Source organism: Sceloporus occidentalis, unplaced genomic scaffold, assembly GCF_023333645.1.
Source record: "Sceloporus occidentalis isolate IW3139 unplaced genomic scaffold, rSceOcc1.0.p SCAF_40, whole genome shotgun sequence".
Taxonomy (NCBI): Eukaryota; Metazoa; Chordata; class Lepidosauria; order Squamata; family Phrynosomatidae; genus Sceloporus; species Sceloporus occidentalis.
The window spans coordinates 3,874,274-3,890,482 of NW_028317020.1; the positions used below are offsets into that span (position 1 = coordinate 3,874,274).

At 37.4% G+C, this 16,209-nt stretch overlaps 1 protein-coding gene across 1 annotated transcript; it reads left to right on the forward strand.

Moving 5' to 3' along the window:
- Positions 1–7,742: 7,742 nt before the first annotated feature.
- On the forward strand, positions 7,743–8,666 carry LOC149290232 (olfactory receptor 5V1-like). The gene has a single exon (XM_089489454.1). The coding sequence runs from the start codon at positions 7,743–7,745 to the stop codon at positions 8,664–8,666; it is 924 nt and encodes a 307-aa protein (XP_089345580.1).
- Positions 8,667–16,209: the final 7,543 nt, after the last annotated feature.

The window sequence follows — 16,209 nt, forward strand, 5'->3', positions numbered from 1 at the left end:
AAAAATGGGAAAGCCATTAAATTATACATAGTATAATAGACTAGGTAAGAGTCCTCATTGATATGAGTGGTAATTACATATTGCGCAATCTAGAAAAGCCCTTGTACTAGAGCAGGGGTGTCCAAGCTTTTTCTGCAGTGGGCCACTTCATCAGAATTGTATACGTGTGAGGGCCGCACTCATTTTTCACTGTAATTTTTAGCCTTTAATAAAATATGCAGATTAAAATAAAGTAAATGACACAAAACCTTTACTTTTCCTCTCACTGATTTCTGGGCCTAGAAAGTTGAAGGGATTCAGGATTCTGGATAACTAAAAATGAAATAGTTCTATTTATTCTAGGGATGCACCAAAAATGAAAATTCTGCACGGAAACCGAAAATTCAGGGTTCACTTAGCCGAAACCGAATATGACGAATACTTTTATTAAAAGTGTGGGATTTTTTATTATTTTTTAAATATTTTACTAATCACATTGTGATTAAAAAGCTGGGCTCCCCTCCTCACGGCTGCTAAGGCGTTGGTCCCCCTGCACTGGGGTGATCCTGCTCCCCCTACTACCAAGGAGTGGATCCTTCGGGTGGAACAGATACGGGTGTTGGAGGAGTTGTCCCTTTTGGCCACGGGGGCTGCTGAGAGGTATCAGAAAATGTGGTTCTATTGGTTGGACTTTCTGTCTGGCCCCCTGGTTCGCTCTCTGCTTACCTAAATCCGGTAAGTTTGCTGTCTCGCCACTTCTCCTGGATTCCCCCTCCTTTTCTTTCCTCTTTCTTTCTCTCCCCTTTTCTTACCCCCCCTTTTTTTATTTTTTTTTTATTTTTTATTTTTTTTTTTTTCTTCTCCCCCTCCTTCCCACTCCTTATCCTTCCTACCCCTCCCCTCTGTGTCACTGTTGCTCCGTGATCAGGTTTCCCGGTCTCGCGGTGCCACGACAGTTGCTCTCCTCTTATGAGTCCTTTACTATGTGCTACTGGGCTCCTTCTTTCTCACACGCTTGACCCGCTGGTCCTGGACCTTGCCTCGTGGTCCGCTTGTTTTGTTTCCGCGACCCTGCGGATGCTGCCTTCATTTTCCTATTCGCCAATTTGCCTCACACACGTTACACAACTACATGGTGTCCACCTGCTCTGCTGTTCTGGAACCTGTGTTAACGTTCACCTGTGTGCTTTTGGTTTCATCCATGCTGTACCCTCTTTTTGAGGGACATGTGCCTGGTCCCTTGTTCCGTTGGTTTTGCATATGTCATTCTGTGTGATATTGCTCTTGCATTTCATCATGGCCCGTCTTTTGTTACGCGACGGCATGCTGGGAACCACTCCTGTAATCTACTGTGATGCTACCTATGTCCCCCCCCTCCCTCCCTTTTTTCCTTTCTGTATCCCTCCCTCTACTGTTTGAAAATGCAATAAAAATTAGATTTACCCTAAAAAGCTGGGCTCCATTGACTTGTATGGTTGAATGCAGTACCTGTATTCAACCTGCAAGTGGAGCCAGAGTTCTCAAGAGGGTCTGGAGACCCTCTAGCGAACTTTTCCAACTTTGCGTGTGGCAAAATCCCTCGCAGTGGTGGTTGTGACCGCTCTCCATAGATCACTTTCTAAGCTTGTTGTAGCACCTATGTACACCAGCTAGTGGTTAATGTAATAATTAAGAGAAAAGTACTTACATTTATACTGAGGTAGAGGTAGAGGTAAAGGATCAGTAAAAGAGGCATACACACAATGACATATTCTCCATCAGACTATGCATGTTCTCCTTTGAATTGTAACAGCTGTCAAACAGTGAGAGAGAGCTCATATGTTAAAAAAAACACAAATCACATATAATTAAAAAAGGAATGCAATTATATGTTTACTTTTACATTTTATTACATAGTTCTGATTTTGATCTGATCACTGATTACTGACATTTTATGTAATTGATTATTGATCTGTCTCACTGATAGATTTGTGGAATAAACTTGTCATTTACAAAGGATTTGACATTGATTACAGATTGTTCTTTTAGTTTTTCAATATTTATTTTTAACATTGTTTAATCACATACATTTCTATCTGATCACCAAATAGTGACTATGTTAGGTCACTGATCATTGATCTGTCTCACAATAAATAGCCAGTGACCTAATCTGATCCTCATCCCTAATACTAACACTATACACTAGTTTCAACCTATCCTGAATATCTAATCACATCTAACACCATCATTATCCACTAACAGTACTCAAACACTAACCCTTACTCCATCTCCTAACGCTTAACGTAAGTATAATCACAAAATTGTCCCATCACTATTTGTTTGCTAGTTTTGAATTGTTCTACTTTGCTAGTAGATTTAGGTAGTTGTGTGAGAGGGATTGGTGTGGTGATTCAGACTCGATAAAACAAGACAGGTTTAATTTATCTTGCCACCAATAAGCTGTCAGTAACAGGCTTCTGTGTTGCATGTTTAAACATTGAAAACAGCTAACTTATTTTTTGTTTGGAAAAAAAACCCAAAAAGTTTCCTAACTCTGCAATGTACAGTAGACAATGCAGTTATAATGAAAATCCCCCAAACCTAGGGAGGATATGCTGGCAAAAACTATGCCATGTGGGCAAAGAAAAAGGAGGCACTACAGTATGCAGCATTCACACATAGATGTGTAATGGTAACATACGACACACATGTGGTATCTATGTGTTCAGAAGACATGGATGATTCATTATATTCTTGTTTCTTTTTCTGGGTAACCTGGCATGCGTTATCCATTCTGGAACATGAAAAAAAATCATCTGTTCTTTGGAGATTTGAGGTAATTGCAAGCCACAATGAGCAGCGTACTTCAATACATCTGCTGTTAGATATCATTGTCGTATGATTGATGTGAAATCCAGCATGATCGCAATATTTTTATGAATTTAATCAAAGAGCTCATTAGGATATTTCCTGTCCCACTTGCATCAATAATTTCAATATAAAGTTTGAATCCATTTTAGCCCTTGCAGTAAAAGTGAGCACAACCCTAAGTGGGAATTGCCAAATTGGGCCAAAAGTGTCAATATTTTGTGTGGCCACCATTATTTTCCAGCACTGCCTGGACCCTCTTGGGCATGGAGTTCACCAGAGCTTCACAGGTTGCCACTGGAGTCCTCTTCCACTCCTCCATGACTACATCAGCTGGTGGATGTTAGAGACCTTGCGCTCCCCCACCTTCCGTTTGAGGATGCCCCACAGATGCTCAAGAGACATGCTTGGCTAGTCCATCACCTTTACTCTCAGCTTCTTTAGCAAGGCAGTGGTCATCTTGGAGGTGTGTTTGGGGTCTTTATCAGTATGGAATACTGCCATGCGGCCCAGTATCCGAAGGGAGGGGATCATGCTCTGCTTCAGTATGTCACAGTACACGTTGGCATTCATGGTTTCCTCAATGAACTGTGGCTCCCCAGTGCCGGCAGCACTCATGCTGGCCCAGACCATGACACTCCCACCACTATGCTTGACTGTAGGCAAGACACACTTGTCTTTGTACACCTCATCTGGTTGCCGCCACATGCTTGACACCATCTGAACCAAATAAGTTCATCTTGGTCTCATTGGACCACAGGACATGGTTCCAGTAATCCATGTTTTTAGTCTGCTTGTCTTCAACAAACTGTTTGAGGGCTTTCTTGTGCATCATCTTTAGAAGAGGCTTCCTTCTGGGACGACAGCCATGCAGACCGATTTGATGCAGTGTGCGACGTATGGTCTGAGCACTGACAGGCTGAACCCCCACCCCTTCAACCTCTGAAGCAATGCTGGCAGCACTCATACGTCTATTTCCCAAAGACAAACTCTCAACTTCTTTGGTCGACCATGGCGAGGCCTGTTCTGAGTGGAACCTGTCATGTGAAACCGCTGTATGGTCTTGCCCACCGTGCTGCAGCTCAGTTTCGGGTTCTTGGCAATCTTCTTATAGATTTATGTAGAGCAACGATTCTTTTTTCAGAGTTCTTTGCCGTGAGGTGCCATGTTGACCTTCCAGTGACCAGTATGAGAGAGTGTGAGAGCGATAACACCAAATTTAACACACCTGCTCCCCATTCACACCTGAGACCTTGTAACACTAATGAGTAACATGATCCCTGGGAGGGGAAATGGCTAATGGTGGCCATACAAAATATAGACACTTTGGGCCCAATTTAGATATTTCCACTTAGGGGTATACTCACTTTTGTTGCCAAGGATTAGACATTAATGTGTGTTGAGTTATTTTTAAGGGGACAGCAAATTTACACAGTTATACAGGCTATAGACTCACTGCTTTATGTTGTAGTGTCATTTCTTCAGTGTTGTCACATGAAAAGATATAATAAAATATTTACAAAAATGTGAGGGGTGTACTCACTTTTGTGAGATACTGTATATGCAACCTTGAGTGATCCATTTTCCAAATTATGACTTCATCCACTTACCTGATTTCAAAGCATCTAGTCCCAGTTGACTGCTTTCACAATATTCCCTTAATAAATGTAAAATAATAAATAAAATTAGAGTAAAATAATCTCTGATGTCTCAATAATTCTCCAATGGCCAAGTTTATTTACATCATTGTTTGATACCCATACATATTAAAGTCTTTGCATTTTAGGATCAGTGCAGGATTTTTGCCATTTGCAAGAAGGGAAGAGATCTGGAGGTATGTGTGTATGAATATATGTATTACCTGCGCAACATGAGAACTTTAGCTTACAATACCTGGGATGGTAAAAATTAGCCAGTAGCCAAGTCTACAATCCTTTGGTATTCAGTCAGTAATGGCTAACTGTATATAATGGGAGCGTGTAGACCACCACAACCCTAGTCTATAACTACAATTCTCATGAGGTTCATCTAGCTATATGGCTAGCTAAATATTATCACAGATGTAGTCAACAAAAGTTAATGTTTGTACTGTAGATCAATTCCTAACCTACAGTTACTAGCTATGCCCATAATAATCAACTAACAATGCTGGCTCAACATCGTGGGAGTAGAGTCAAGTTAATGTTGTGTAGTGTAGGTCTGTGATGCACAGAAAACATTTTGAGGTATTACAAAAAAGAAGGAATTAAAAAAAGGGACATAAAGGTTTGGAACCAAAATAGGACTACATTTAGCACTCACTTTCCTATGATGCTTAATATACCAGACTGGCTGAGAGTCATGGGAAATGTAGTCTCAACAGATGGAGTACTAACCCTAGTTACAATACATGTTTGAAATAAATCACCTTGTGTCTGCAGCATGCAAACTGTGTCTCTGCCAAGGTGGGAGCTGAAGAAGCTGCTGCCAGAGTAAAGGGGAAGAGATCTGTTTTTTAAACACAAAAAATAAACAACATGCTAAAAGGCAATGCACAACACTGTGAATTTAACGTGATGTCACATTATAAAATAGAACAATCACAGTATGCACTTTGATACTACAATACCCAACTGCCACACACATAGTTCTTAGTGTGATGTAGCATCTAAAATTCAGACTTTTTGGGAAACAGAGATCACATGTTAAATGCATACACTACAGAAAGCAATTCATCTCCCTTTGCAAAAAGCCAAAAATGAGTGCTAAATGATCAAACGCATATAAGCATTCACTGATCATACCTCATAATCACAGCACGGCATCTGCTGATTTCAAATGTAAACCTCTGTCTAACAAAATCAAAGAAAACCTCTATGCATCTAGTGAGCTATAAGTACTTGACAAATTACATTTAATTTGTTTAAATAACCCATAAAGTGTGGTAATTGCCCTTTGATTTGTTATAATATGTGTGTTGAAATCCTTGGAAAATGTATCATACTTAAGTCAGTAATTATGCAAATATTTTAATATTATAATTGACTAACTTAACTAATTAAGATGATCAGTGCATTTTATGTAGTGCAGAGTAGCCTTGCTATTAAGATATTTCATGTATTAAAAGTTAAATGTTAAACCATTTTATTGTTTCAAATGTGATATATTTCATGGGTAATTTAATTTCTTAAAATATAAATTCATATGCTTTATCTTTGGTTTGGGCATTTTACATATTATAAAATGGTTAAACTTGTTGAACATGTGTCTTTTTCAAGATTAATTACTATGTTACTATTACTATTTAGCTGTCTGGGCTTAATGGCACAAATGTATCAAAATGAATTGGTTAAACCTCCAGTTAGAGAGGAAGTTAACTTGCATTGTTCCATTTTCCATGCTGCATTAAATTAATCTAGATGGTATGACAGCAAAATGTGTTTACTGTTAAAATAGCAACAATGCTTTTTTAACAACTGTTAACACCAGTTAAGATTTTTATAGAGGGCTGAAGACAATCAAACCCTGGCTTCAAAGCCCTTATGTCCTATGAATGACATGTTTAAAATACACTGTTCAGCCATAACATAAACACTGACAGGTTAAGTAAATAACACTGATAATCTTGTTATCATGGCACCTGACAGAGGGTGGGATATATTATGCAGCATGTGAACATTTCGTCCTAAAGGAAAAATGGGCAAGCGTACAAATCTGAGCAACTTTGATGTGGGCCAAATTGTGGTGACTAGACAACTGGGTCAGAGCATCTCCAAAACTGCAGCAAATTGCTGAAAAAGTTAATGCTGGTTCTGATAGAGAGTTGTCAGAACACACAGTGTATTGCAGTTTGTTGCATATGGGGCTGCGTAGCCGCAGACCGGTCAGGGTACCCATGCTGACCCCTGTTCACTGCGGAAAGCCCCTACAATGAGAATGTGAGCATAAGAACTGGGCCACGGAGCAATGGAAGAAGGTGGCCTGGTCTGACAAATCACATTTTCTTTTACATCACGTGGATGGCCAGGTGCGTGTCCGTTGCTTACCTGAAGAACACATGGCACCAGGATGCACTATGGGAAGAAGGCATGCTGGTGGAGACAGTGTGATGCTTTGGACAAGGTTCTGCTGGGAAACCTTGGGTCCTACCATGCATGTGGATGTTAATTTAGTGCATTCCATCTACTTAAGCATTGTTGCAGACCATGTACACCCTTCCATGAATATGGCATTCCCTGAAGGCATTGGCAGGATAATGCACCTTGCCACAAAGCAAAAATGATTCAGGAATGGTTTGAGGAATACAATGAGTTCAAGGTTTTAATTTAGCCTCCACATTTCCCAGATCTCAATCCAATCAAGCATCTGTGGGATGTGCTGAACAAACAAGTCCGATCCATAGAGACGCCACCTCGCAACATACAGGACTTAAAGGATCTGTTGCTAACGTCTTGGTACCAGATACCACAGCACATCTTCAGGGGTCTAATGGGCTCCATGCTTCGACAGGCCAGGGCTGTTTTGGTGGCAAAAGGGGGACCTGCACAATATTAGACAGGTGGTTGTAATGATATGGCTGATCGGTGTATAATAGTATGTATGTAATGTTTCCATATACCATATATTTAACATTACTTTGTGCTTAGAAAGACACCCATAACACACTATTTTCTAGTAGTTACCCTTACTGGTATACAACTCAGGAAAAAGAAAGGTTATTTGAGACACAGAGAATTAAACTAAGTATATGTATAGATTATTAGAACATTCCCTGGCAGTTGGACTGAAACATATTATTAAAATTATTCCACACTTCGATAATCCAGCCTACCAATCTAGCCACTGTATTTTGCAATATTACAAAATATAATAGAAATAAAAATTTTTCTAAATTGTATATCTTCTTTTCTTCCTTCCAACAACGGATATATATTAAGATGAACAATGAGTCAAGTATATCTGAGTTTATTCTCGTTGGACTTTTCAATCCGCCAGAACTGGACATTGCCCTGTTCTTTCTCTTTCTCATTATGTACATCATAACTATAATTGGTAATGGTGTTATAATGATCATCACAAATGTGGACAGCACTCTTAACACTCCCATGTATTTCTTCCTGGGTAATTTATCTCTCTTGGATACCATCTGTACAACATCCACTGTACCCAATATGTTGGCTAATTTCTTTTCCTCAAAAAAAGTTATATCTTTCCATGGATGTGTTATTCAGATGTTTGTGTTTACTGCTGCTATGGACACTGAATTTCTACTTCTGACCTTTATGTCCTTTGATCGTTACCTGGCTATTTGCAATCCCTTAAGATATAAAAGTATCATGAGAAAACGTTCTTGTATTTGTATGTCTGCCATCGTATGGTCTTTTGGTTTAACAAGTTCAACTTTTCATACATCAAGCACTTCATGGTTGTCTTTCTGTGACTCTAACAAAATCAACCATTTTTTCTGTGAAGTCCCACAAGTGTTGGCTTTGTCTTGCTCTGACACTGCTTTAAACCAAATGGTACTTATATTTACAGATCTTATATTGGGATTGATATGCATTCTCTTTATTTTTCTTTCATACCTGTTTATCATTATCGCCATATTAAAAATTCGTTCTGCTGAAGGTAAAAAAAAGGCCTTTTCTACCTGTGCCTCCCATCTCACAGTTGTAGTGTTATTTTATGGGACACTGATTTTTGCTTACTTCAAACCATCAACACTTACATCAAATGCTGACAAGGAAATTGCTGTGCTGTACACTATTGTCATACCAATGCTGAACCCTATACTTTACAGTCTGAGGAATAAAGAAGTGAAAGGCTCTGTTCATAAAATTATTTTTAAAAGAATATTTTAGTAATGTTATATTCAAGTAATTTTCTTTTTATTGGTTTTTAATTGCCCCAATTAAATGTTAATTTAATAATTTTGACAGAGCATGAAAAATAGGGTACCAATGTCAAGTGTTAAGCTAATCTTTTATATGAATACAACATGAACATTTGACAACAAAAATATTGTCAAATTATTTAAAACACTATAGGTGGCAAAAACAAATAAAATTACAACATGATATGCTTAGGAATGGATAGACTAATTGCAATCAAATTTTGTCTATTTAAAACTAAACTATATTACCAAAGATACCAGCTATAATTGAAAAATAAAACAGTGTAATTAACCTACAAGATTCCACATACCAGACCATTTCTCCTGATGGATGCATCTAATGAAGCCAACCAGATTGGGGCAATTAGTTTGGAATTGCATACTTTTTCATGCAATTCCTTGTCTTGTGCACAAGTCTGTTATCTGTTATGCTGGGCCCAGTGCTTGTTGGTGGATAATGTGCTTCAAAATGCATTAAGGGCTATGATTGTTTTAGGTTTTATGTATTTTATAATTTATTTTTGGTACATAATCTTTATAGCATGGTTACTTTAATAATAAAAAAATGTGTTATATTATTTAATTATTTATGCAATAAAACACATTTGAAGTAAGGAAAGGAAAGGTTGGGATCCATCTTATATGGTTAAGTTTGGACTCAGTACTTGTTGCCACAAAAACATGATATCATTGCTTGGAGACAGTTCTCTACCTCCATCTCAGGTTGTTTTCAGAAACATGCCAAGAACATTAATGATTTCTTTGAAAGAAATTAATTGGTAAATGTTGCACAGTCATGTGCTGCATATATTGGTTCTTGCAAGAGAAAAACATAATTAGCCCATAGTCTCACATTTAAACATGCTACTAAAAACTGCACAAGAAGGTCTTGCTAGTTTGAACAGGCTTTACGCCATATACCCTGAGAGAAATATGAATACAGATTAATTACAAGTTACATTATTTCTACTGGTCTGGTTTGTAAATTTAATTTATGGACAAATTTATGGACAAATCCAAAAGTATATGGAGAGGGTTATGTGAATATGTAATAAATATTTGGCAGTAGTGAAAGAACTATCCAGCTGAAAAGCTCATCCAACCTCTGTACATAACACTCTGTACAAAACTGGTTACATGGTTCTTGTCCTTATATAAAGCTCTGTGTACAAAATCTATATAAATAGTTTGTGCCCTATACTCCGGTAAAAGTAGATACCGGGAGGGTTTTCTTTCTTGGTGCTGGTAGCTTTCAAGTAAACAAAGATAATCAATCAGTGACTATAATGTATTCAGGGTACTTATCTTGAGTCTTGGTGGTGATTTTTTCTCTAAGGCTATCACTTAGTTTTTTAGCCTTGCACATGATGTGCTATTCTATCCACACATGAAGATGTGTAGTTTTGTATATTATTACATTTTATATGGATTACAATACAATTTAATTTTTTATCCTATTCTGAGTGGAGCATACCTGTTATTCCTTCTTGGGAGATTACTTCCTGGAAACCCTGCAATATGAATATTTCTGAAGCTGCACATTGACTGACACATAATAGAAGACGCAAAATAAGTACCCTGGATACATTATAGTCACTGTTTGATTACCTTTGTAACTTGAGTGCTACCAGCACCAAGAAAGAAAACCCTCCCGGTATCTATTAACCTTTCAGTTGCTGGAAGTGTTAAAGTTATTCATATTAATGGTACTTGTGCTTGGCACCTTTGTCTTCATTCTGAATTTGTAATCGTGCAGTAGAATAATTAAGAGTTGTGTTATAGAGGTGACAATTTTTAATATAGGATCCCTCCATTGCAAAAGTTCCCTACAGCTTGCCTACTTTTATTAGGAGAGGGAAATACAGTGATCCTTGGTGGTATGCTGGTGTACTGCATTTGTACACTTCCTGACAGGGAGTACTGGGAAATTACATCATACTCCAGATCTATCCAGGGGTGTACCAAGAGTATTTAGCACCGGTGCATGGTCCTCACTTTCCATTTGGAGCAGAAGCAGCCCTTCTTCCAGGTACTGCCTCCTATTTTCATGTGGAGAACATTTCAGGAGAGTCATGATATTGAAGCCTCTTCTGAGTGCAACAAACTCACTGATGCTCATGATCTTTTCATTTCTAACAACCTCCTTGCTACCATTGAAACATTGCTATCATCCTCTAACATTACCTCTCCTGCTGTTCTTTCATATGGTGCTCTACACTTCAGCCACAAACCTGGGCCTGGAGACAGACAGGTATGCTAATACCTGTCCAGCTGCAGCAGCTTACCTGCCCTGTCAGTGTGTGTTACCAAATCTCTCTTCCACTTTCTGTAATTTTGTCCATTCTATCTCTCTCTACCTACAATGCACTGTGATTTATTATTCTTATTAATATTTATTGTTTTATATAGTACCATATTCCGCAGTGCTGTACAATGGGTAAACATGACATAACAATTAGTAAATAACATAACAATTTGACTTACAGAAACAAGTTGTAAGGAGGGCCCTGCTCAAACGCCACTATTAGGGAAAGACCAGCCACACTAGTCTAAGTATTGTCGGAAGGCAGGTGAGATAAGATGGGAGGGAAGGTGTAAATGCGTACATTTGTAGCCATTCATAAAGAAGTAGGTTTTGAAGGATCAAAGGTAGGTAGGGGCGATGGATAGGCCGGGGAATTTATAGTATATGGCTCTCTTACATAGTCTCCTCCAATATCCATGATGAAATATCCACAAGCAACTAAAAAACACACTTCTGCTTCTCTTTTCAAAAATCTCCTCCTGCAGTTATGCCGCCACAGTACAATATAACCACATAAGTCTTAGATGATGTTGCTCTTTACGAGCAACTTTATTGGTCATTTGTACGGACTTTTAACTGTTGGAGCAGGGAGACCAGTGGTCTCTACCGGCCAAGTTGCACCAAGTTAACCCCTGACAGCGAACCTACAGATTTCCGCTCCTGTTATCTACGCAGCATCGCAGGAGTTAACGGAAATCCGTAGGTTTGCCATCAGGAGTTAAAAAGGCCATGTGAGTGAGTCTATTGGTCACCTGCAGGGTCCTCCTCTGGCATCAACCAATCATAATGTGTACTTAGTTTTTCACACATGGCTTCTCCATTTTGGCTTTATTTTTGTTGAATAAATCTTGACACGGTGTAATATGTAATTTGTTGTTGTTCATCTGAGGTTGTATTTATCTAATTTTTAGACCTGCTAAGGAACAGATGATTGTTATTATGGCCTGATATGTAAAATCATAATTCCAAGAGTGTTTACTTTTTTCACATAATTGCCTAGTTTGTCATCCAATCATCTGTAGATCACATTATTAAACAACAAGCTTATTTGGTATACTGCCAAAATATTATATATTATATATATATGTAAACATAACAGGTAAAACATCTTATAATTCTATATTATTTTTTTAAATTATTTGCAGCATTTGGTTTTTGAAAGTACAAGGTGTGGCATCATTCATTGGGCCAAATGTTCGTGAGAAATTTGGGATGTTGTGATGTTAATGAAATCCAGTGACCTGTAAATAATATATTAGGTGTCATTATTTTTTTGCCTAGTGTGCAATAAAATCCACATTATTTACACTTCACAAACCACAGTCCAATGATTCACAAAGGTAATTGTGAGATACAGAGGAGGCTTCATGAATTAACTATAACATTTCCTTGAGTCGTCATGCAATTGCTATTGTGGGTTAGCTCTTTTACTGGCTAAAATGCATTAAATTAATTAAACACGACACTGGTTAAAATTATGCAGAATTGGTAGACTCTCTAACATGAACCCTTTCTTCCAGTGTGTTATAGGCTTTCCTCAATGATCTGTTAGAAAACCAACTCTAATCTGATATCTTGGTGAGATCAGACAAGAAACAGAAATCTTAAATTGAGATGCTTCTGGTGCCTAAAGTGTGTCTTATGAAGACACACATGACTGGAACTTTTTTTATTCAATTCAGTTCCAATGCCTGATTCAACACAGAATTTCTTGCTTTAATGATTATGTCATTTACATGATCAATTGTCCTTGTAGATTGATATATGTGGAGAAGACAGATCTCACATTTAGAGATAGAATTTGAGGTCACCTGTCAGTACAGCCACCTCAGATGGCAAGACTGACAAATCAGTTAAACAATACTTTTGGCTCTTGAACATAGACTTCCTACATTTAGATTGGTGGCTATAGACTGCATTCCTGCTTATTTCAGAGGAAACGACTGATCAAAGATGCCCCTTGAATGGCCCTTGAATGATGTTATCTATGATAATGATAAGTATACTTAAGGAAAAACCCGTAAGCTGGTTTGTGAGAATTAATTCTGGGAAATGATGAAGAATGAGGGGGCTGACAAATCAAAAATCAATCTCTTTTTTAAAGAATGTGCTAACAGCAATACAAATAGGTATAGCTCTCCAAATAGGGAAAGGCGGTATATCACATAAATCCTTAAATAGGCTTATGAGAAAGGAGGAGGTTTATTGTATCAAGATCTTATAGGGCCGATATGAGATTGGGGCATTCTAAAGTCTCCTGTGGAAGGGCAACGATCCCTGTTGGGAAGCCTTAAAATAATCCAGAAATCAGAAAGTTTACCAGATCTGTTGTGGGATGATGCCCTAACTTCTGCCTGAGACAATCAACAGTTACTGGAGATTGTTATTGCTTGGGGAATAATTTGATATACACGGTTTTGGGTTTTGCGTGACAATGATGAATGATGAGGAGGACGAAATAAAATTAAGGGAGGCTACCAACTAATAAGTGATTATGACGGGTGAGATGAATATACTGTAGATAAAAATGAATAAAACTGGATGTAGTATGGAGTGATACCTATAAGCAGTGAGAAAAAAGACAACATGAACGGTAACATGAATGTGTATGGACAAGATTAAAACACGCACTTGTAACTGCAATCACCCTGATAGAAATTGTATTTGAACATTTTAAGTACAGGAGAAACATTCCACACCTAAAGTACATACATACAGTGAAGGAAAAGATTATTTGGTCCCCTCCTGATTTTGTACGTTTACCCACTGACAAAGACATGATCAGTCTATAATGCTAATTGTAGGTTTATTAGAACAGTGAGAGACAGAATAACAACAAAACAATCCAGAATAACGGATTTCAAATAAATTAAAGCTGCAGTTTTGGAGATGCTCTGACCCAGTCATCTACCTATCACAATTTGGCCCTTGTCACAGTCGCTCAAATCCTTATGCTTGCCCATTTCTTCTGCTTCTAACACATCAACTTTGGGAACAAAATGTTCACTTGCTGCCTAATATATCCCACCACGTGACAAGTGCTATGATAGCAAGTTTATCAGTGTTATTCACTTCACCTGGCAGTGGTCATAATGTTATGGCTGATCAATGTATAATGGACTAATTATATTGTTTTTCAGCCATTTGGTCACCAGAACATAAATCAGGTTAAACTTATTATTTATTATTATACACACTTATTCCTAGGTACAGGCCAAAATATAACAAGAATCTACATCCAAAACATATACATACTGTATTTTCAAACTTACACAGTTGTACTTGTTTGAGATTCCTTTTTCATAACTGAAATGCCTGCTTACTTTTAGCTCCATGAATAAAGATGAATCCATTGCATAACACAGTGTTTTAATTGTTATAACATTATAATTTTTTAATGTACTTGCATTTATTTTCACAAGTTTCCAAATTATTAATTGGCATTAAGGGAGTTATAATATTAAGATGTCAATTACTGCCTAATGTAATGCACAGGTAGATAATTACAGCTTTAGGCAAAACTGTTAGTGATCCATTTATTTCGCAATATGATTCCTGTCAGCTCTAGTTAGTGTGCATGAATATTTATATGGCTAAAGACAAGTGCGTTGCAGTATTAATTCTACTACTATACTAGAAGCAGTGTCAAAGGTAAGACATTTCAAGTTTCTTCATTATAACTTAGAATAGCTCTGCTGGTGTATATGTGTGTATGTATACGCTCTCTCTCTGAAAAAAACTATTTAGAGTTATAGCATTTATGACATTAAAAAGGCAAACTTTAAATCACATCTATTGAATTTCCAATGAAATAAAAAAAATGATATGATGAAACAAAAGCCTCAACTTTTCGATTGAATACAAAGTGCTTGTGATTATCTTATTCTTCTTGTTTTAATTATTTTTAAACTAACATAATATGGACCAATATACAAACATGTATGGAGGAATGCTGTATATTGTGTTTTTTAAGGCTTAAATATAAAGTATACAATAAATACACATTGCTTTGGCATCTTCCAATTATTTTATAATTTATCACTGTGATTTCACTTATATATTTCCATGCAGCATTCATTTTTCATTGCAATACAGTCAGTAGCATGTAATATATAATAAAGGGAGGATTTAAGGTAGGATCAATACAAATATGTGCACCTATGTATTTTGTTAGTGACTATATACATTTATGTACCTTTCCTTGCATGGAAAAAGGTTTAGTATAATATCCAGGAAAACTTTTACTCAATTAGAAAATGAAAAGAAAAAGAAAACTAAAAAAAGAAAACCAAATAATAAAATCTCAGACTTATATAAATGCAGCAAAAATATACAACCAACTGATATACTGCTTTAAATAACCAAAAGAAATCAAATATGGAGGGATTGAAACTACTTTTTCTATTATTGTTTTTTTTTGTTAATCTTAGCTTGCTGCAATTTGTATAAGTACTAGTGGCATGTAATAAGAGAGAAAACATTGTTTTTTCTTTTTTTTAATTCTGCTTTTTATGTCTTTCCTTTTCAATATACAGTATCTCACAAAAGTGAGTACACCCCTCCCTTTTTTGGTAAATATTTTATTATATCTTTTCATGTGACAACACTGAAGAAATGACACTCTGTTACAATATAAAGTAGTGAGTGTTCAGCCTGTATAACAGTGTAACTGTGCTGTCCCCTCAAAATAACTCAACACACATTCATTAATGTCTCAGCCTTGGCAATGAAAGTGAGTACACAACCAAAGTAGAAATGTGCAAATTGGGCCCAATTAGCCATTTCCCCTCCCCGTTGTGATGTGACTCGTTAGTGTTACAAGGTCTCAGGTGTGAATAAGGAGCATGTTCCACTCAGAACAGGCCTCGCCATGGTCGACCAAAGAAGTTGAGTGCACATACTCAGCGTCATATCTAGAGGTTTTCTTTGGGAAATAGACGTATGAGTGCTGCCAGCATTGCTGCAGAGGTTGAAGGGGTGGGGCGTCAGCCTGTCAGTGCTCAGACCATTCGCCGCACACTGCATCAAATTGGTCTGCATGGCTCTTGTCCCAGAAGCCTCTTTTAAAGATGATGCACAAGAAAGCCCGCAGTTTGTTGAAGACAAGCAGACTAAAGACATGGATTACTGAAAAAATGTCCTGGGGTCCAATGAGACCAAGATAAACTTATTTGGTTCAGATGGTGTCAAGAATGCGTGGCGGCAA